Raw genomic sequence first — 23,357 nt, forward strand, 5'->3', positions numbered from 1 at the left:
TGTAGGAGATTGGTCTCTTCTCCCATTTCTTTTTTCTAGTAATTATTCATATCAATATGGACTCATGGATTCATGGTTATAGTTAGCTATAATTCTGTGTCTTTATTTTGTGACTCGAATTTTTCCAGCTTTGGCCAGTGGGAGCTCTGCTTCTGTGTCCTTCTGAAGTACTCCCATTTGGTTTGGTTTTTGTTTCTTGAGCACTTTGTCACTTTGTTTTGTTTTGTTTTTTGAGCACTTGCTGGCACTAAAAGGTGCTCCAGGCTCATATTACATCTCCCCCTTGCCCCAGTCCTGGACCCAGACATTTCTCCACCTTTGGAGCATGGAGTTGGAAACCAAGATCTGCTCTCAGATAAATGAGCCTTTTCTTGTGCTGAAGTCGAAGCAGAGGTAAGAGATTTTATGTCCCAATTGTCCCAATTGCTTTCCTCGCTTTTCTTTGCATTTTACTTCAGTGAAAACCCTGGGAGAATAGATCAGTTGTCCCCGCAGGTGGGGTTCATCTTTTGAATGTGTGTATGTGTCACGGGGCATATTTATAGTTAACTATTTAAAAAAATCCAAATTAGAAAGAACCATAACTTGAGCTAAGGACACTCAGAGCTAAGGAAACTCAGCTAAGGAGGCTCCTCTGCTTCCTACAGTCAGGAGCTCTTCAGTTACTTGATTTCTAAGAATGACGGAGTAATTCTTGACAGGAAATGTTTTTATTTTTTTTCCCCCTGAATTCAAATTAGAATAAGGGAATTAAAAAAAATGTTCTCAGTTATAAGAGTGGGTAGAGGGGCATCATAATTCTTTTGCTACCTTTGAAGTTTTAGACATTTTTTTAAAAGATTTTATTTATTTATTTGACAGAGAAATCACAAGTAGGTAGAGAGGCAGAGAGAAAGGAGGGAAGCAGGCTCTCTGCTTAGCAGAGAGCCCGATGCGGGGCTCGATCCCAGAACCCTGGGATCATGACCCGAGCTGAAGGCAGAGGCTTTAACCCACTGAGCCACCCAGGCGCCCCTAGATATTTTTCTTGTTTCTCTTTAAACTCTATAATGTTTTGCATGCACTTGGCATAGGAGAGGACCTTTTGCTGATTTCCTCCCAGCTTTGATCCAGTTTTTCTTCTTCCAACTTTTCCTGTTTATGCCCCGTAGTTCTCTTTGGTTAAGCCTAAAACAACTTTTTGAATGAATTAGCACTTTTATTTTATGGTACTTTCTTTTAATTTTTTTTTCATTGGGATTTCATCATTAAATGCGTTCACAGCAAGACGGATGTGTGCTTATCTTCACTTCTTGTGTTGGAAGGGCATCGTCCCGTCTGTGCCCCCTGCATCATCCCCTGTAGAACCTGTTGTACTGCTGGAAGGCCCCAAATAGGTGCATCTCAGAAGGGCTTTTGTTCCATTGTGGTTGTCTCCTTGCTGATCTGTATACATAGTAAGTAGTGTTGATTTGCAGAGTTTTGGAAAAATGAGGTAGGTATAGAAGTACTCAGCATATTTTAGGAGCCACCAGAATTGGTAAAAATAAGAAAGTACTCCTAAAATTGTCTTATTCTTTGCCCTCTTGTTTTTTAAGTCTTCAACTCTTTGTAGCAAAATTGTAGAAATAACAGGGATAATCACATTCATCTTTTCATCTGTAACATGACTCCTGTGTGTTTAGATTTTTTTTTTTAATTTATTTATTGGACAGACAGAGATCACAAGTAGGCAGAGAGGCAGGCAGAGAGAGAGGAGGAGGGAGGCTCCCCGCTGAGCAGAGAGCCTGCCGTGGGGCTTGATCCCAGAACCCTGGGATCATGACCTGAGCCGAAGGCCTCAGAGGCTTTAACCTACTGAGCCACCAAGGCGCCCCACTCTTGTGTGTTTAAATACCTCGTGTGTTTAAAATACACTCCTGTGTGTTTAAGTACTCTAGGTATTTAAATATCTCTTTGTCTGTCTTTCGTTTTTTCTTTCTCTCTCTGTCTGTTTCTCTCTTCTTTTGGTTCTATTTCTTTTTGAGTAGTCTTCTGTTTAACCAGAAGGGAAAGATGATAATATGAAGTCTTTAAAGCTTTGTTGCATTTATTTGTGTGGTTTGATAAGACTTTATTTTATGAAAGCTTTCATCTGAAAATATTTTTTAAATTATATATATATGTGTTTTTAATCTTTCTGTGTTGTTTTTTGTTCTACGTAGCTTAGGACTGATAAAATATGCCTTGTGTAAATCTGTGAGTGACGCAAAAGACTTTTGCTAGGAGATCTGAGTCAGGCAGACCTTATCCATGCAACTGCCTAACCCTTTCTAAGACCTGACCCTGTCGATTTCTTCTATTAAAACATATTTACTGATGCTCCCAGCATCATGAATGCTTATGGCTAATAGGCTACTCTGTAGAATACCTGTGACTCTCTGTTTCCACCAGTTGAAATATATGCTTATCAGTAGTTCCTTGTTTGTTCCTAAATCTGTGTAGGTCTGTTGTATGTTTAGTTACTGCATAGTTCAGTAAACTCTTACACAAATCTATGAAATGTGAATGCAAAGGAGAATTGTGGTTTCTATATCAATGGAATGGCAGCGCTTTGGAAAGTCTCAGGATGGGTCACAAAAAGAAAAGTGTTGTCAAATTTCTGTTAACATTTAGGAAGAAACATCATGAAAATCCAGAAAAACTGTCCCACAAAAGTCTTTAGATTCTTGTTCTGTTTTGAAGAAATAGAGTGTAGATCACAGGTACTGCACGCGGTTGTGGTGTATGTGACTCATGCCTTCTTTCAGGGAACCACACTTTGGGGCAAGGCTTTGACTCTCATCAAAGCGGTGATGGGTTTAATCTCATTCGTGGACTCAAAGTGAAAGTAAATGTTTAAGTTTTAAATGTGTGGTAGTTATCTATTATAATTTAACAAGCCATACCGAAGCTTAATGGCTTAAAGTAAAAACCATTTATTATCTGTTAAAGTACTGAGTAGTTCTGCTTCTCATGGTGTTGGCTTGGGTTCAGGGACAGCTGGAAGATCCAAAATAGCCTCACTCACAACACTCACAAGCTAGCAAGTTGGTGCTGGCTGTCAGCTGGAAGCTCAGCGAGACTTTGACCTCCCTAGTTCTCCTTCGGGCAGCCTCTCTGCCTGGCTGGCCTGGGCTTCGAAGACCCTGGCAGTCTCAGGGTAGCTGGTCTTCTTCCCTGGTGGCTAGCTTCCCCTCAAGTTCCCAGCTATAACTGGTCCAGCGTCACTTGGACTACATCTCATTCGTTAACGCAGGCACAGGGTCCCTCCTGATCAGGAGGAGGTGATTATAGGAAGGTGGGAATCCTGGGAGGCCATCAAAGTGACAGCCACCAGAGACGTTTCAGTTTTTTAAGTGTGCATGTTTCATTTTTAATGCTTTCGATATGTATTTTTAAAATTAACTGGCTGACCGCAGGTTCCAGTGACGTTTGATAAGAAGGCTTGTAATAAATGAAAGTGTTTGCAAGCAAACTTACTTATAGTAATTTGATTAAGACTTGTATGTTCACTAATTAGAGTGGGGACGTAAGAATTTCAGCCCATGTGAATCTGATTCTAAAACCATTATTCCTGGGACGCCTGGGTGGCTCAGTTGGTTAAGCAGCTGCCTTCGGCTCAGGTCATGATCCCAGCGTCCTGGGATCGAGTCCCACATCGGGCTCCTTGCTCAACGGGGAGCCTGCTTCTCCCTCTGCCTCTGCCTGCCATTCTGTCTGCCTGTGCTCTCTCTCTCTGATAAATAAATAAAATCTTTAAAACCATTATTCCTTACGCTTTACTCCATTGCAGCTGTTTGGGATAGTAGATAGTTCTCTTGGCACCTAGGGTTATAGTACCACAATAACATTATTAGCAGAAATCAACCATTGTTTTATTCTTGCAGCCTTTAAAAAATTACATTCTTCAAATAATTGTGATTGCATTTTAATAGAGTTTAGGTAATGATTAAGTCTAATGTATCAAAGATAATATTATTTACCTCACAAACTCACTTATTCAGCAGATAGTAATGGGCACATAGTGTGCACCAGGCACTGTTCTAGACAGCTGAGAAACAGTGGTAAAACGACAGATGAGGTCCCCACCCTCACAGAACTTTGGGTCTGGTTGAGGTGGTGCATAGTTCTTGTTCATTTCCATGGCACATCTTTTTTTTTTTTTTTTTTAAATCTACTTCTGTTAAAAAAAAAGATAATTTTTAGTTAAAAAGAAAAAGTCTGTCTGTCTTGAAAACTAAGTAGGTTTTCAAGGTTTTGTACTCTGAATCAATGAAGAAGTGAACTAGCAAATGTCGGATGGGTTTGAGGTTTGACGACAGTTTACTTGGAGGTTAGCTGATGAATGTTCAATGAGAGGCTACCGATATAGATCAACTAACTTATTAATTGGCTCTTCCAGTATGAACCAACCATGCAACCTCAAATTTAGCTTAGCTCCTTTTGATGTATACCATGGGCCAAGCAAACTATACAAGCTCTTTAAAAAGGAAACCTAGAAAATCTATCGTCTCTGCCTCCTCCTGCCCTCCTCTTCCCTCAGCAGCAGAGGTCTTCCTCGCATCATTATTTAATAGAGAATAGGTTATTGAGGAGGTGGATGAAGGTGGCGGAGAGGACCTCACACAGGTGAGGACTGTACTTCATAAGTGACTAAAATATCTTATTTCTAAAGACTTTGCTAAAGAACTTCTAATGAAGGTGGTTTTTTTTTTTTTTAAGGGCTTTTGCAAAACCACATATTTTTGAGCTCCTGTAATCCAACTTCATTATTTCATAGTTGAACTATTCAGGCACCATATGGCTTACCTGCTGTGTCAGAGCAGAACTGTGTAACCCGAGGTTACTTGAATTTTTGTCTTGTCTGCCACACATTTTCCATTGAAAAATGACCCCCCCCCCACCTTCAGTTGAGTTCAAGACATACATTTGTTAGACCAGGTTCTATGTCAAGTGAATAGTACTTCAGTAAAGTTTTATGTTAAAAGAGCGAGACATTGTTTTATGTGACTGTTAGAAGTTTAGCACTAGAAAGAAATTTCACATTTCTGTGTTTTTCAGCACAAATAAGGCCAGTGTTTCAGGGCAATTGATGTAGACCTTGTACTACTTTCCTTATCCAAAATAATTGGTACCCAGGAAATATTCTGAACTAGTCAGCTGACCACATTAGCTCATCTCACATGAGCTAATACAAAAATGAGGTTTTGGATGGTTTTAGTTAATTGAAATGATGCAGGTTCTTTTGAACTTACCGCTCGTGCTTATATTCCTAGATTTTATGTATAGATTTTTTTTCTTTTACGGAAAAAAAGAGAAAGTTTTGCTTAATTTTCCTTCCCACTCCCTATTACATTATTGCTTCTAGGTTAAGACTCCCCTAACTAAATTGTTTTTCTCTGGCTCCTTTTATGATTTTTCTCTTCGTTATTGGTTTTCAGCAATTTGATTATGATATGCAGTTTGTGGAGCTTCTTGGATCTGTGAACTTTCAGTTTACTTCAGATTTGGAAAATTTTCAGCCCTTAATTTGTAGATTTTTTCAGTGCCTCCCTTTTTTCATTTTGGATTCTAATAACATGTGTTATACTGCTTGATACTGTCCCACAGATAACTGATGCTCTGTTCTTCTTTTCTTTATTTTTTCCTTAATCTTTTCCTAATTCATGTTGGATAGTTTTTTGTTGCTGTGTCTTCAAGTTCACAGATCTTTTCTTCTGCTGTGTCTCATCTGCTTTTAAATCCCACCCAGAGTATTTTTCATTTCAGATACAGTGTTCATCTTTGCAAGCTCTGCTTGAGTAATTTCTGGTCACTTATTGATCTTTTTCCCTTGTTTGGGTCATAGTTTCCTTGGTAATTTTTGGTAGGTTGGCAGACATTGTGAGTGTTATTTACTGAATGCTAGACTTTATTTTAATTTCTTTAAATATTTTTGGGCTTTGTACTGACATGTGTTAAGTTACTAAGTTAATTGGATGGAATGAATTAACATTTCCAATAAGTGTGAATAGCATCTTGGTGGAGTTAAGTAAATCTTAAGAAAGTATTAAATGCATAACTTCACCTTTATATAATGTCTGTTCTAAAGTTCATTTTAATCTTGAGTTATATAATATCTGGCAGCCCCATATGGCATTTTTTCTACCTTGTTTTCTATGTGGTATAATGATTAAAGAGTGAGGAAATATACTGTTTTATCTTATTTTAATGCATTGTTTATGACAGTATTCCTCTTTGCTTCCATGTGATTCTTGATATTTGCTGTTAGGATAATTAAATAATTTGGAAATACTCTGAAATCAGTAGTGTTTATTGTATCTGTGTGAGGGTATAAAGACTTTGTTTTATGATGGGTGCAGGCTTAAAAACAGATATTCAGCTTCTGTGTAAGTATTACAGGGACTTAGTCTTCTACTTTTATTTGGAGAGTGCAGCCAAATGAAATTTTCCGTGTGTAGAGAATAACTTGTCCATAGTTGGATGACAGCACAACAGAAATATTTTTTCTGTTTCCCCAAATTAAATTTTTACATAAAAGCTAATGTTTTTACTAGGTGTGCTTTTTTGACTTGTTTTATCTCTTACAGCACCAGACTTATTTCCATCATATGTAGATTAAGACAGGGGTACTCACTTGAAAAATAAATGTCATGGCCTGACCTTAGTTTGGGGGCCTGCCATTGGAGACTTGGCTCACTTAAGTTTGGACGTCTTCAGTCCCCCTTCAGAAAATCCTCCTCCACTTTTCCTTGCATTTGATTAATTTATTCATCTACCCACGACTGCTAGATACTAATGAAACATACCATTTTATGTGCCTGTTTTATATTTTAATGTTTTCCACACAGCCGTTTATTTCCATTGTTTAGTTTTGATTATTTTGAATATTCACAACTGAATTTACTGAAGTAGTTAGAATCTTGATTTTACAAATTAGATATTAGTCTTTTTCTTAGTTTTAGAAAGATTATGTCAGGTATGCAGTCACCTGTCTACTAAAGCTGTGACTTAGCCTTAGGTCTTCTGTCTGCTGAGTTCACTTCTCTCCTCACTACAGAGATCGTGTTTTCAATGAGGTCTTGTTTATTCCTTTATCTGACTGTTTTTCTCTTTAGCCTGCTATTCCATGCTGTCTGGCCTTGATGGATGGAACTGGCTAGATGTTTGCGCCTTAGTGGGTTTTTTTTTTTTTTTTTAAGATTTTATTTATTTATTTGACAGAGAGAGAGAGGGATCACAAGTAGGCAGGCAGAGAGAAAAGGAGGGGAAGCAGATTCCCTGCTGAGCTGAGAGCCCTATGCGGGGTGATGTGCGGTGAAGTGGGGCTCACTGAGGGACGATGTGGGGCTCAATCCCAGGGCTCTGAGACCATGACCTGAGCCCAAGGCAGAGGCTTAGCCCACTGAGCCACCGAGGTGCCCCTACGCCTTAGTTTTGTAGTGATTACCATCCTACTATATGAAATATATTATTGTGCTAAGCAACACTGAGTGGTTTTGAACGCTATCCTAGAAACTTTGAGATACAAAAGTAATGAAATACATTGTCTTTCCTTATCATGGACTTTATCCTTGTGGGGAAGATAAAAGTTATAGAATTTAACTTGAAAGAATTTAAAAGATGCTACAAATGTTAAAATGGTCTCCAGTTCTATACCATGCTGAACTCAGAGATACACTTCTTTCTCTCTCTTTTTTAAAGGTTTTAATTTCAATTTTAATTTTAATTTTTTTTTTTTAAGATTTTTATTTTTAAGTAAGCGCTGTGCCCAACCTGGGGCTTGAACTCACAATGAGATCAAGAGTCAAATGCTTTACTGACTAAGCCGGCCTGGTACCCCCACTCTTAATGTTAAGCAGATGAGTTCCTTAATGTTAAGCAGGAACTCAGGTGCTTTCGTGGGTTGCAGATGGGTCTGGTGACTTCCAAGGCTTAGAATAGGAAGAGTAGCCATCATTGAGTGAACCCTCAATCTATATTACCCTTTTGTTAAGCCTGCATTATTGAATTTAATCCTCATTGGAGTCTAAGTATTACCCTTGCTTTGTAAATGTGCAATGTGAAGATTTTAAATAATTTGGCTAAGGTCCGCATAACTAATAGCCAGCACAGTCAGGATTTGAACCGAAGTCCCTCAGACCACAAAATGTGCAGTAATCATTCCAAAACTGCTAGTAAGCACTACAATCCGGGGAGATGAGATTAGCATCCTTGTCCTGCATAGCCATGCCTTCTCATCAGTTGAATCAGCTGTTTCACAGTGAGTGTGGAAGAAGTGGATGTTGGGAAATTCAAGTTCATCTGGAAGTTGTATTATTTGTTGTATGACTCTGTGATACTTCAGTTATGTAGTTAGCCTAAGGGAATACATATATTTAAAACTTATTTTTAACTTTGCTCACAGTTTTATTTGTTGTAGTTAGCTTTCAGGGCATGTCATTTGTATGTCTTTATGTGTGGGTACACAGTATTCATAGTGGCTAGAGTAGTCTTGTCTGGTTAAATCAGTTTTGACCTGTCCAAGGAATTCTTTATGGATTTCAGTGCTATAAATTTATATAATTCTGCAGCATTTTTATTTTTTGGAAGTTTGTTTTCTAAAGTTTTGTCAGTGTAATTCAATAAAATGGTGTCATCTATTTTAGAGTGGTTTTTCTTTTTCTATCTTGATTTTTATAATAACTTTGATTTTTATATCAGGGTAAAAGTTACCAGGAAGAACACTAGTTATACCTTGGATATAGTTTGGAGTTACCTTTGTAAAATATGAAGTGTATTTTAGAAAGAATATTCATAACGGGCCAGACTGTGACATATATTTAAAAGGAACTTCATGACTGATTCCTTCTAGTTTGCCAGGATTGTATATGTTCTGTTTGTATCAATAAGTTTTTTGTTGTTGTTAGCTTTGCAAAGATCGAACTATATCAAGATACTGATATTATTTGAGAAGTTGGCTGGGGATAGACAATTGGAAAGAAGCATTGCCAGAGAACAAGTTGAGAGTTGTGTTTTGAAGGTGAAGACAAATTCCTTTCTCTTATTCTACCGTGTCCTTCTCCTGCACCAGCACCCCCCCCCCCGCCCCCCACCGCCAAGCTCTGCCCTGTAGTGGCTCGCAGAGAACATAGAAACACTGACCTGCCCTATGTTGTCAGAAGCCTCTCGGATCACAGGAGAGCGCCCCATGCTTCCTGCTGTGTGTGCTTTGAAGAGCGGAAGCGCGGCCCTGAGGGCCAGGGCAGGGCTGAACTTGCCCACTCATCCCTGAGCCTCCGGGGCCAGCACAAAGCTACATGCTTCCGTCTCTCCCAGTTGTGTCTTCTGGTCCTTTGCTCTCCTTTTCCTCAGTCTGTAAGTTTTTAGGTTTAAACTCATTTATGTCAGAATTCTGTAAACACCAGAAGCTGCATACCAGCTCTGCCCTTGTGACACTCAGATGGTCTGGGGCCAGAGCAGAAGTTGTCACAGACATCCCTGCCTTTGGGCAAAAAAGTTCTCCTTGTCAGTTCCACAAGTACAGATAGAGGAGAAAGACCACATTGCTGAGGATGAGACGAAGCCGTAGAAAAGTTTTACAAGGAGTTCTTAAAAGAAGCTTCAAGAAGTTTAAATTTGAGTTCACTTACAGCATTACTGAATATTTTCTCTGCTCTCTGTCTTTCATAGGCCAGAGTGCACATTGGGAGATTCAGCTTGCAGGAATTCTGAGTCTGATGCAGAGGACTTTTCAGATGAAACCAACACGGAGAACCTTTATGGCACCTCTCCCCCCAGCACACCTCGGCAGATGAAACGCATGTCCATCAAGCACCAGAGGAATAGCGTAGGGAAGCCTGCCGGTCGAGCTGGTGTGAAAGGTGAGTCTGGTACTTACAAAGATACACAGGCCTGGCACTTGCAGTGCATAATCTGTGTAACATGTAACTCCTGATTGATCCTTTCTATGACAATGTTTTTCCTTTTTTATTAAATTTGATTTTAATGCTGCTTTTAAATTTTACTTCTTAATTTTTGAATTACTGCCATTAGCAGTATTGTTAATAAAGGAGAAAATCATCCACCAGAGATAGAAAGGTTTGTCCTGCGTAATTGCTAAAGCTGGTGGCATGTATTCTGTTTGGTCAGTAGAAGAGCCCAAGCATGCCTGAATCCGTGCACTCATCGAAGACGGCTGCTGATACAGGAGTGAGGTGCCTTTTAAAAATTCTTTGCATCTCTAGCTTTTGTCTTCCAGATGTGATGTACTGGGCAGTTTGGGAGAGGCAGGGCCGGGTTTCCCTCACCAGCCTGTGACCTGTGCTCTCTGGCAGTGGCCCTGAAGCTGCCCTAAGTGTGCACAGCCCACCTGCTTGCTAACAGTGCCTGGACAGTACCGTGCACCACGGACAGTACTTGTGTTCTACTTTTCTCTTTGTTTGACGTCTCAGAGCCCAGATAATGTTCTGTTCCTAGAAGCTGGGAGTGTTTTCTGTTTTCATTTCATACTTCCTCCAACATGTCACAGCTGTTCTTTTCTGAGGTGCATAAATCAAATCATGCTGACCTGCTGCCTCCGTGTTCCCTCCGTCTGGCTTAGATCCTCAGGTCACTGAAGCCTGATGGTTTTAGGATTCCCCTATTAATTTCAGCGAGCCACTTGTCCTAAAACTGATCTCGGAGCTTTTTGGAATTCATTCATCTCTTTCTGCATAAAATACAGATTTTATTCTTCATCTTATCTGAGAAGTTTCCCTATCACAGGCGCTCCCTTATGGACATCAAGTGTATGCCCATTTCTCTCTTTCCTTGGCCCACGCTCTCCCTTTCTGTTTGGCCACGTCCCCTTCCCACACATGTCTTCCACATGTTAGCCTCTTGTGGTTGTAGGTGGCCAGTTCACTCTGTGTCCCTGTTGTAGCCCTTCCTCAAGAAAGAAGGCAGTCGAGAGAAATCGATTCTGTTGTATTTATTTGCTTGGGTAAAATCTTGACCCAGGAAGAAATCCCAAGCAGTAATAGTCTTTCTTTTCCACAGGGAAGGTGATTTTTTTGCCTTCATTTTTTATTTTAAGTTTAAAAATTTTCAGGTTAGTCAATTGTTTATTATTAAAGACTTTATTTATTTTAGAGAGACAGAGTGCATGCACAGGTGGGGGGAGGAGCAGATGGAGAGGGACAAACCGACTCCATGCTGAGTGTGGAGCCCATCGTGGGGCCTGGTTCCACTCCTGCGATCATGACCTGAGCCAAAGTCAAGAGTCAGATGCTCAATCAACCGAGCCTCCCAGATGCCCCAGGATTTTTTTATTTTTATGTAATCTCTGTACCCAAAGTGGGGCTCAAACTTAAAATCCCAAGATCGAGAGTCAGATTCTCAACTGACTGAGGCAGCCAGGTGCTGCCCTAATTCTTTACTTTATTTGCACTAGGATATTAACCTGTGACCTGTACTTAACTACCCCAAGAAATTAATAGCTTTCCATTGCAATTTATCATCTTTAAAACCAATCTTTATTCATTTTCTCAAGGATGACTGTAGAAGCGCCTTATCTAAAACAAGTGTCACTGAAGTAGCATCTAAAGAATCACTGTTAGTTAATACAGACTCTCTTTGAGCTGGTAAAACTGAAACGATGCCAGTAGCACATCTGCTTTTTCTTTACCTGATGGTCCATACTATTTCAGAATAGGAGTTGAGGGTGTAATTCTCACATCTTATAGATTGAGAAACTGAGGTCTAGGGTTTTTAAAGTAACTTGAGGCCAGAAGGCTTGAGATGGGGACAGGACTGTTTTTAGAAATAGTTCTCCTGGGGCTTGATTTGGACTTTTTCCCAGTATAAGCAGCAGATACTAAGCTTACCTGAAGACTTAACTGTACTGTCTCTCACTAATCAGAAATCCAGTCACTAGATTTTTAAAAAAATATTTATTTATTTCTGGGACGCCTGGGTGGCTCAATTGGTTAAGCTGCTGCCTTTGGCTCAGGTCATGATCCCAGGGTTCTAGGATCGAGTCCCACATTGGGCTCTCTGCTTGGCAGGGAGCCTGCTTCTCTCGCTGCCTCTGCCTGCCATGCTGCCTGTTTGTGTGTACTCTCCCTGTCTGTCAAATAAATAAATAAAATCTTTAAAAAACATATTTATTTGACAGAGAGAGAGAGAGAGCGCGTGCACGTGTATACATGGGAGTGGAGAGGATCAGAGGGAGAGGGAGAGAGAAATGCAAGCAGACGCTGTGCTGAGTGCAGAGCCTGGATGTGAGGCTTCATCTTAGGACCCTGAGATCACTACTGAGCCAAAAGCAAGAGTTGGGACTCTTAACTGACTGTGTTACCCACGTGCCCCCCATCACTAGCCATTTGGTGAGCTCCTGCTGTCCTTCCAGGGTGTGTGGGAAATGGAAGTTGAAAGTTTGTTTCTTCACCTTTAATTTCTTTCAGCTGTTTATTTCATAAAATTACAGACTTTGAGATCTGGAGGGGGTCTTGGAGACCACTTATTCCAATTCCTGCTGTTTTTCAGGTGAAGAAATGGATGGCCTATGTCTTTTGACTTGTACCTGTCTAATAGCAGACCTAAGAAACCAAAATCCGTAAAAACTTACTCTTTTTTCTTACTGTAAAAGATTATGTGTTATGGGAAATTTAGAAACTACAGACAAAAAGAAATAAAAATACCTATAAACCCAACACACGGAAATACTAACTTTTACCATCTATGGTGAAAGCCCCATCTCGCGTGGGAAGCGTGCAGGTAGACCGCAGCGCAGGCTCAGTCGGTTGAGCTGGGGTGAAGGATGGTGAGGAGAGGCTGCCCTGGGTGTCCCCAGGAGGGAGCGGGAGGAGGGAGCGGGGAGCCCTGGGGCTAGGAGACTGCTGAACAAGTGACATTTGTGCTGTGACCTGAAGGCTGAGGCCAGGAGACCCATGTTTCAAACTAGTGTGTGATTCATGATAATATATTGGTCCCTCAGTACTTTCTAGAGCTTTTAGAATTAGTTAGGTTGGTCAGATTTATTTTAAAAGCTTTCCAAGGGAACATGAACTGGTGCATTCTTTCTTTCTCGCTGCCACAAGCCAGGGCTCTCTGAATCATACTATTCACTTTAGAACTGCAGTCCAAGTTGGACTCATCATTTTAATAAATGTCACCAATAATGTTTGCATTTTCCTGGTTATCTATTGCTGTGTAACAAACCACCCCACAACTTAGTAGCATGAAGGAACAACCATTTTATTGTGCTCATGCTGCTGTGGCCCACATATTTAGGCAGGTCACAGCTTGTCTCAAACCCGTCATGTCTAGAGCTTTTGCTGGAATGGCTCAGTCGGGGAGATACTGTCATGGCCCTAAGTGGGAGCCTTAGTTCTTCTCCACGTGGTCCAAGATGGCTTCTTTATTCACATGTCTGGCATCTGGGTGGAGAGCGGGTTGGCATTGTTTTTTTCCCCATGTGACCTTCCACATGGCTATTCTGGGATTCTTCACAGCATACTTGTTCTGGGTAATTAGGATTCTTATGTGGCAGTTAGCTTTCCCTTAGAGCCAGGGTCATGAGAGATCAGGGTGAAAGTTGTAAGGGTTCTTAGCTTAGGAAGTCATATAGCACCACGTCTGCTGTGTGCTTCGGCCACACAGGGCCACCAAAAGTCAGTGTGGAAGGGGACCACACAGGGCATTTCAGCAGCAGGAGGTGTGGTTGTGGGCTGTAAGGGACCAGCTCCTACCTGCATTTGATATAAAGCTTTGGGGAATTAGTTTCTGGTCATCATACTGTCTTTGTGCTTCCAGCCCCTCTCCCTTGTAAATGGAGACAACATCATAAGCATTCCTGAAGGACTAGAAGGACCCAGAAAGGTAACTGAGGGCCCTATGTTGCAAGGAGGTGAGAGTAACCATTAATTTTTTTTTTTTTTTAAACAATGGCAGCCATTGTCGTGAACTGATTATATGGATATCATTCTTTAAATATTTTATTATTATAGGCTCAGAATAACTACTACTAATCTACAGTAGTAACTAACTACCATAGATTCATTTTTTGTAATAGGAAATTCAGCCCCAGGCCACTTTCTAACCAGCTGGCTGTAAATGGAGAGTTCCCATGAGACCCTTTTTAGGTTCCATAATTTGCTAGAACTGTTTACAGAACTCAAAACACACTTTACTTGTGTTTGCGGTTTATTATAAAGGACTCAGGAATAGCCAAATGGAAGAGATGTATAGGACCAGGTGTGCGGGGTGACATGGCCTTCCAGGTCCCGCCGGCCTTAGCCTGTCACTGCCTGGATGTATTCACCAGCGTGGAAACTCATCGCATTTCCTTGTTAAAGAGTCTTTAGAGAGCTTACTCTCCAGACTGCTCCCTCCAGCCCCTTTCTGGGAGGTTAGGGTGGTGGATGGGGGGTGCCGAAGCTTCCAGCCCGCTTATTATTAGTTCCCTAGGACCAGCCCCATCCTGAGGCTACTCTCTAGGAGCACCCCTTAGCATAAATACAGATGTGATTGAAAGGGGCTCCTTTTGAATAATTACTCAACGGATTCCAAGAGTTTTTAGCAGTTCTGTGCCAGAAATGTGGACAAAACCCAAATATATTTCTTATTATACCTTGGAGAGCAGCTGCTAGCAAAGGTATGAGGAGATGGCAGCTTTGATACAAGGCTAATGGGAATGGAAATGTCTTAATCCTTGTGGGAAAGTGATTTTGTTAATTCAGTCAAGTCGAGGTTGGTTATGTCCTTGACCCTGCACATCCACCATTGGGAGTAGACTCTAGAGAAGCTCTGCAAATGGACACAACAAATCCTGTACGAAAGTCACTTTGTCATTCATTGTTTGTGATTTCCAAGCATAATATGCAATTGTGTAACCACCAAGCAGGGTAATTCAAAACAAGTGTCTGTCTTAGTGATTATCTGAGCTGTCAGAGGATGGAGGAGAGAGGAGACCCTGGCGGGGAGGTGAAGGACATGGGTGAGGTCGCCATTGTTGGTATGGGATGGAAAGGGGGTTTGTGTGTGAAGAATGAAAGAGGTGAGGTTGCCATTGTTGGGGCAGGATGGGGGTGTGTGAAGGACGAAGGCCAAGTCTCCATAGCCCAGGTGGGATGGCGCTATGAAGAATGAAGGCGAGGTTGTCATCGTCGCAGCGTTTTCTTCCTTGATGTTGGTGGACTCTCAAATGATTGCCAGTTTAGAAGTGTGCAAAAAAATATTTTCTCCAACTTTGACATTTCCCTGGGAATGTTAAAGACATTTTTGTTTTTGAAACATGAACTGCTGCTTTTAGAAGCTGTGATAAATATGATAGCAATGTTGTGATGTCTAGGTATGAATGGTTAGTTCCTTATTACCTAAGAGAAGTCAGTTGTGTGACATCCTGACTGACGTAACCTACCAGTTAAGCTCTTGAATTAGCTCACTGACCAGGCTTAATTTCATACTTTGATGAGTAACAGAATTTAATTGAGGTATTATTTAAATTGTACTTTTGGATAATGATAAATAACTGCTAAACTATAGCAATTAAGATTTTAATTTTGGACAATAATTAGTCATTTACAGCTATTCTACTTAAGATTGGTTTAAGGGAGAGATGGTCATACTATCTCATCCTTAAATTTTTGTGCCTTTTAACATAGCAGAAGGAAGTAAATCTAGCTCATCTCACAGTTAAATTGGGAAAATAAGAATTAAAACACTCAAGCCACATCCTTTTTAGAGTGAATCTGCCTGTAATCCATACCAGCTCTATTTTGCCAGCAATATTATAACATACTGCAGTAGCCAGGCTATAGAGAGAGAACAGATATCTCAAGATATTTATATCAGAATTTGAACCTATGTGCACATGTGTATATACACATATTGATTTCCCTATCATAAACAAGTACCTCAAAGTATATATGTACGTGCATGTGTATAGAAGTCTTGTGCTTTTGCTAACAGTAGTAGGATCAGCAGCTTGTTTTTGAGAGTGTAATACTGCTGTAAAATTGAGCTGATTTGATCGTAGAGTTGACCCTTGAACAATGCTGGGTCAGGGGTTGGGGGTCAACCCCAAGCAGTGTCAAAATTTAGTGTATAACTTTTGACTCCCCAACAGCTTAACTTGTAATAGCCTACTGTTGACCGGAAGCCTTACCATGACATAAATAGTTGAATAACATGTTTTTTGTATATATTATGTACTATATTCTTACAATGCAGTAAGCTAGAGAAAATAAATTTTTACTTTTTTTATTGTTATTTTTTAGAGAGGGTGGGGGAGGGGCAGAGGGTTAGAGAATCTTAAGCAGGCTCCATGCCTAGTGTGGAGTCCAGTGGAGGGCTCGATCTCACAACCCTGAGATCATGACCACATCTAAATCAAGAGTCAGACACTTCACTGACTGAGTCACCCAGACAAACTGAAAACGAAATTTTTTTTTAAAAGATTTTATTTATTTGAGAGAGAGACAGAGACAGAGAATGAGAGCGTGAGAGGGGAGATCAGAGGGAGAAACAGACTCCCCATGGAGCTGGGAGCCAGAGATGGGACTCCATCTCAGGACTCCGGGATCATGACCTGAGCTGAAGGCAGTGGCTTAACCAACTGAGCCACCCAGGTGCCCAAAAAGGAAATATTTTTAAGAAAATCTAAGAAAAAGTACATTTACAATATATGTCAAAAAAAAAAAAAAATCTGTGTATAAGTAGACCATGCAGTTCAAACCCTTGTTGTTCAAGGGGTCAGCTGTATGGTCAATCATATGATAGTTCATTGTTAACATTAACTAGAGTGGACTTAAATCTGTATTTCAGCTCTGTAGTCTAAACTCAACCTCAGTCAAAGTTCTGTTTCAAGCTCTCCTTATAGACTCACTGTTGCAGCCACTCGCTTCTTTTTGCCTTTGTGTCTCTTCATGCTCTTCTTCCCTGGCTTTAAAGATACTCTTGACTTTCTTGCTACCTTCGTTTGAGCTCCATACATTTTCCAAAGCCCCCAGTCAAGTACGTGGTGTTAAAGTCTTTACAGATTAGTTACTCTCTATAATCTGTCCTTTATGCCACTCAGTGTCTAACCTTTCCTTGGGTGGGTAGTACTGGTCTCTGAGCCCTGTGACGGGTGTTAACAGTGGTGTAAAGATATGAACATGGCTTAGGATCCCTGTCCTAATAGTTACCGTCTGTTGATGTTTCATGGTAGTCTTCACAGTGTTGTGAAGATTATGAGAGTCTCTCTACAGCTTCTACTTGAAAATGAGGGGGTTAAGGAAAATGTTTCCCAAAATATGCCATTCTAGCCAGGTGAATCAGAGACACTGGGAGTGGGCCCAGGAGTCCACATTTTAGCAAGAATCTCAGTGCTTCTTAATGTTGACTGATATTTGAAAACAATGAATTCGATCTCTAAGCCCCTGCAGATTGCTGACATTGTTTGATAATCCAGGACATCATTGCTCTAATGACCATCTCCCACTTAGAGGTAAAGAGCAGCTATCTGTTTACGCTTACTCATTTGAGAGCTTGAGGAAGGCTGGTGTGTTAAGTGTGAATAGTACTCATAGGGGAGAGCAGAAGTATTTAAAAGACTTGATAAAAAATACATTTTATACATATTCTAAGGAGCCAGTTCTAAATATGGATGGTGGGAAAATTCAGTTGAATGTCTCATGTCTGTTTAAACAAGTGAACCATATTTCTTGTCATTGGTTGCTTTTGGTTTCAGTATAAATTTTTTTTCTTTTCCTTTTCGTGTTCTGATTAGGCAGAAATTATTGGTGATTGGCCAAAGGAAAAAGTAACTACTTTGGAAGATCGCTGTAACTGCACTAACCAAATCACACCACTTAATTTACAGCCATGCAGATCAGTTGTTCCATTAGTCTTCCTGAAGTTATTATAACTAGTTTTGTAACACTATAATAGGACTTGTCATGTAATACATTCTGTAAACTTTTAATTTATTGTCCTTTCAGAAGCTGTTTATGGTTGACTTTTTATTTTTATTTATTTTTATTTTTTTAAAATTTCTTTTCAGCGTAACAGACTTTTTATTAATTGCAAAGGGATTTAGTATTAAAGGAAAACTAGATATAGAAACAAACTTGTCAATGTGGTTTTAAGTTGAATCTCCCCGAGGGCTAGTGATGATGAACATTTTTTCATGTGTCTGATAGCCATTTGTATGTCTGCATTGAAGAAGTCTCTGTTCATATCTTCTGCCCATGTTTTATATGATTGCCTGTTTTGTGTGTGTTGAGTTTGAGGAGTTCATTATAGATCCTGGATATCAACCTTTTGTCTGTACTGTCATTTGCAAATATCTTCTCCCATTCCTTGGGTTGCCTCTTTGTTTTTTTTGACTGTTTCCTTTGCTGTGCAGAAACTTTTGATTTTGATGAAGTCCCAAAAGTTTATTTTTGCTTTTGTTTCCTTTGCCTTTGGAGACATGTCTTGAAAGAAGTTGCTGTGGCTGATATCGAAGAGATTACTGCCTATGTTCTCCTCTAGGCTTCTGATAGATTCCTGTCTCACATTGAGGTCTTTTATCCATTTTGAGTTTATCTTTGTGTATGGTGTAAGAGAATGGTCGAGTTTCATTCTTCTACATATAGCTGCCCAGTTTTCCCAGCACCATTTATTGAAGAGACTGTCTTTTTTCCACTGTATATTTTTTCCTGTTGTGTTGAAGATTAATTGACCATAGAGTTGAGGGTCCATATCTGGTCTCTCTACTCTGTTCCACTGGTCTATGTGTCTGTTCTCATGTCAGTACCATGCTGTCTTGGTGACCACAGCTTTGTAATAAAGCTTGAAATCAGGTAACATGATGCCCCCAGTTTTATTTTTGTTTTTCAACATTTCCTTAGCGATTCGGGGTCTCTTCTGATTCCATACAAATTTCTGGATTATTTGCTCCAGCTCTTTGAAGAATACTGGTGGAATTTTGATCGAAATGGCATTAAAAGTATAGATTGCTCTAGGCAGTATAGACATTTTAACAATGTTTATTCTTCCGATCCAAGAGCATGGAATGGTCTTCCATCTTTTTGTGTCTTCTTCAATTTCCTTCATGAGTGTTCTGTAGTTCCTCAAGTACAGATCAACATAGCTTTCCATAGGCTCCTCCAACTTCATGTATTAAAAACTAAGCTCATTATCTTTACCTCTAGCCTTAAGCAGTGATACCACGTATGTCATTTTGTGTTTCACAGTGACAAAGTATAGTATAAATTCCTACCTCGAAAAATAAAATACCGTGGAGTTAAGTTTGGAAGAACTTGTTAGCTTTGCTTTCAAATAACCATTGTTTTACCAAGTAGAGATGAATGGTGTGTATGTGCTATGTCAATAAAGGTATAAAGAACACAACTAAAACATCAAAGAGGAGACAAAGTCTGGGCTTGGGCAAATTTTTTATGAATGAATATTGATAGGTATATGTAGCTAGAAACAAAAATTGAAGAAATTTCTTGAATGGGTTGCATAAAAAATTTTAAGACCTTAGAAGTAAGGTAGATTAAAACTACGGATAAAAATTCTATCATTTAAAAATACTGGTAATTAAAAAGTAATAATAACCATTTTTATATTAAAATATAGCAAAAATCCCAGTAGACAGATAAAATCCTTTTTGATGGGCCATAAAGGAAATTAGTGCACATAAGTGCCTGTCGGGTAGGGGGAGAGCCAGGGGGAGAGGGAGACACAGAATCCTAGGCAGGGTCTATCCCCAGGGTGGGACCCCAATGTGGGGCTCATTCTCATGACCCTAAGATCATGACCTGAGGAGAAATCAAGAGTCAGATACTTAACTGACTTGAGCTACCCTGGTGCCCCTAAAATTCTTTTAAAACTATTTTGATTTAAAGTGATTAGAAGGCAAACTGGTTTAAACGGGTTTCCTTTAGTGAATTGATTTTAGGTATATTAGTTTGTAACTCCTGTAAATATAACCTATTTCACCAAATCTGAGGCATACTATAATGTGTTTTAAGAAAAAAATGCTTACAATTGATGACACAGTGTGTTTATTTTAAAATTTTTTTCAATTTTTTATTATTTATTTGGGATAAAGTGAGAGAGAGAGAGCATAAGCAGGGCAGAGAGAGAGGAAGAGGCAGGCTATCTGCTGAGCAGGAAGGCCAATGTGGGTCTTAATCCTAGTACCCTTGGATCGTGACCTGAGCTGAAGGCAGACGCTAAACCCACTGAGCCATCCAGATGCCCTGACACAAGTGTGTTTTTATACTTAGCATTTTTATTTTTTATTTAGTGAAAGAACCCTTTTTATACTTTTTGATATTTAGATACAGGTTTTAAAAAAACTATTTGTTATTTATGTTGTGTGTGTGTGATTTTATATATATATGTATATATAATATGTACTGTGATATTATATATATAAAATAAATATATAAACATATAAATATATAAAATAGATGTAAATGAAACCTATTAGGGAATATGTTTCTAAAACATATTCATATCATCAATTATAAAACATTTTAATTTCAGAGATGTTAAAATACAGAATGTGTGCCCTAGATTCAGGGACATGAAGTATATCTTGGGTGTGGAGGGGAGATCAGAATGGGGTTTTAGGTTTGGGCATTACCCGTATACGAAGTAGAAGTGAGGATTGCCCAGGGAGGGGAGAGTAAGGCAGAAGAAATTGAAGAGTGAAATGGAGAACAGCATTTTCTGGAGTGAGCCAGGTTCCAAGGAGGGAATTTGTTAAAGAGTGACTTGGGAAGCAGAAAAGAACCCAGAGACCATTGTCTCTAGAAAGCAAGGGGCTGAAGGCATTTCAGTCAGGTAGAGGTGGTTAATAATGGCAGAAATGCCAAACAGGAAGGAAGGGGGTGTGTATGTTCATTCCAAAGCTTGGGATTAAATTAATAGCACTTTTCGATAATTGTTCGGTGAGAAAGTGTGATGTTTACTTTCTTTGCATTAATTTTGAATGATTTAATATGCCACTTGAGGCAAATGATAGTGAATTAGTCTGTATGTCTTCAATTCTGTTAATGCTAAATTTAAAATGTTACTGTTCATTTGTGGGAAAGAAACTGAGAAGTAGAATAAATTAACATTTTTACCTATTATCTGTCTTTCATTTTTTTATGAGGATAATCTGAAAGTGCCTTAAAGATTCTTTGCTCAGTCTACTTCATTCTACAAATGAGAGAAGTGACCCAGGAAACTTACGTGATCTGCTCTGAATTAATACATTCAGTTCACAGCAGAGGCGGGAATGGGGTGGGTTTTCCAAATCATGTTTCTGTCAGAGCTGCTGTGCTCTTTGTCCCTTCTTAAGTTGAAGGAGGTTAACTGGTGGCGATTTCACTCTGTGGATAACTGCACGTTTAATGTAGAGAAATGGCTTGTTTTAGATTTGTAGTGGAAGATATTAGAGAGCATAGCAAGTATAATAAAGCAGGGAAATTCCTTAGAAATTAAGAGAGAAATGTATATATTTGGGATCTTTTACTTTTTAGCATATAGTTACGATTTTTTTCTCCAGTAACAGCCTGAAAAAATAAGTACATGTGAAGATGAGTTTTCTTGAAGATGCTGAGGGTAGTTTCATGTCTTTCATGATGATCTGTTTATTTCTTTTTAATAGAAAAAACGAATGCACCGAACCAGCCTCCACACAAAGACACTGGAAAAACGGTGGAGAATGTGGAAGAATACAGCTATAAGCAGGAGAAAAAGATCCGAGCAGCTCTTAGGACAACAGAGCGCGATCATAAGAAAAATGTGCAGTGCTCGTTCATGTTGGACTCAGTGGGTGGGTCTTTGCCCAAAAAATCAATTCCAGATGTGGATCTTAATAAGCCTTACCTCAGTCTTGGCTGCAGCAACGCTAAGCTTCCGGTATCTGTGCCCATGCCTATAGCCAGAACTGCACGCCAGACTTCTAGGACTGACTGTCCAGCAGATCGCTTAAAGTTTTTTGAGACTTTGCGACTCCTGCTAAAGCTTACCTCAGTCTCAAAGAAGAAGGACAGGGAGCAAAGAGGACAGGAAAATACGTCCGCTTTCTGGTTTAACCGATCTAATGAACTGATCTGGTTAGAGCTACAAGCCTGGCATGCAGGACGGACCATTAATGACCAGGACCTCTTTTTATATACAGCCCGTCAAGCCATCCCAGATATTATCAATGAAATCCTTACTTTCAAAGTTAATTACGGGAGCTTTGCCTTTGTTAGAAACGGAGCTAGTTTTAATGGTACTTCAGTAGAAGGGCAGTGCAGAGCCCCTCATGGAACAAAGCTGGTGGGTTTCTCGACGTACCACGAGCATCTCCAACGCCAGAGGGTGTCGTTTGAGCAGGTAAAGCGGATAATGGAGCTGCTGGAGTACATAGAAGCACTTTATCCATCGTTGCAGGCTCTTCAAAAGGACTACGAAAAATATGCTGCGAAAGACTTCCAGGATAGGGTGCAGGCACTCTGTCTGTGGTTAAACATCACGAAAGACTTAAATCAGAAGTTAAGGATTATGGGCACTGTTTTGGGCATCAAGAATTTATCAGACATCGGCTGGCCAGTGTTTGAAATCCCTTCTCCTCGGTCATCCAAAGGCAATGAGCCGGAAGATGAGGGTGATTACACAGAAGGGGACTTGCGGGAGCTGGCAAGTAGCGCGGATGAGAGTGAGGAAGAGCAGCTCTCAGGTCCGAGGGCCCCGGAGCCCACACAGCCCGCTGCCAGCAGTTGCGGCGTCCGCTCGCAGGACTGTGTGCGGAAGAAGCTGGAGAGGCTCGAGTCTGAGGAGGAGTCCGTTGGCTGGGGAGCGCCAGACTGCAGCGCAGAAGCAGGCTTTAGCAGACATTGTCTGACTTCTATTTATAGACCATTTGTAGACAAAGCACTGAAGCAAATGGGGTTAAGAAAGCTAATCTTAAGACTTCACAAGCTGATGGACGGTTCCTTGCAAAGGGCACGTATAGCACTGGTAAAGAGTGACCGTCCAGTGGAGGTAGGTTTCTGGTAGGCATTCCTGTGATCTTGGCCTCCGTTCCATCCTTACAGAGTGCTGTGTTGATTATTAGGTACTTCCGTAGTCTTGGTATTTTTAAGGTGTAAGTGGTCGTCACTGTAACTTGCAGGTTTAAACATTTCTATAAAGCACTGTGATAAATGTGGGAAGGGAGCTATGGAAACTGCTGGAAATTTAGTCAATTAAGTGTAAGGTGGTGTGGGGAGGAAAAAAAGTGCAGCTTTATAAATATAGGATGGAGAAGGACAGACTAGGTATAGATAAAGAGGGAAGAAAGCCATAATCCTGGGTGACCCCGGGCTGAATAAGAGTCAGTAAAAAAGTCAACATGATGCTAAAATATTTTTAAATGAATACGGCTTCCAAGGTCATGG

General features: G+C 40.1%; 1 protein-coding gene across 4 annotated transcripts in view; it reads left to right on the forward strand.

Moving 5' to 3' along the window:
- Window positions 1-23,357, forward strand: part of MAP3K4 (mitogen-activated protein kinase kinase kinase 4) — a 153,002-nt gene that overhangs the window by 65,619 nt on the left and 64,026 nt on the right. For all 4 annotated transcript variants that reach the window (XM_059401385.1, XM_059401387.1, XM_059401386.1 and 1 more), the window contains exons 2-3: window positions 9,673-9,863; window positions 21,599-22,962. In XM_059401385.1, coding sequence (XP_059257368.1) covers window positions 9,673-9,863; window positions 21,599-22,962 — 1,555 coding nt within the window. The remainder of the gene's footprint in view (window positions 1-9,672; window positions 9,864-21,598; window positions 22,963-23,357) is intronic.

This window comes from Mustela nigripes, chromosome 5 (assembly GCF_022355385.1).
Source record: "Mustela nigripes isolate SB6536 chromosome 5, MUSNIG.SB6536, whole genome shotgun sequence".
Lineage (NCBI taxonomy): Eukaryota > Metazoa > Chordata > Mammalia > Carnivora > Mustelidae > Mustela > Mustela nigripes.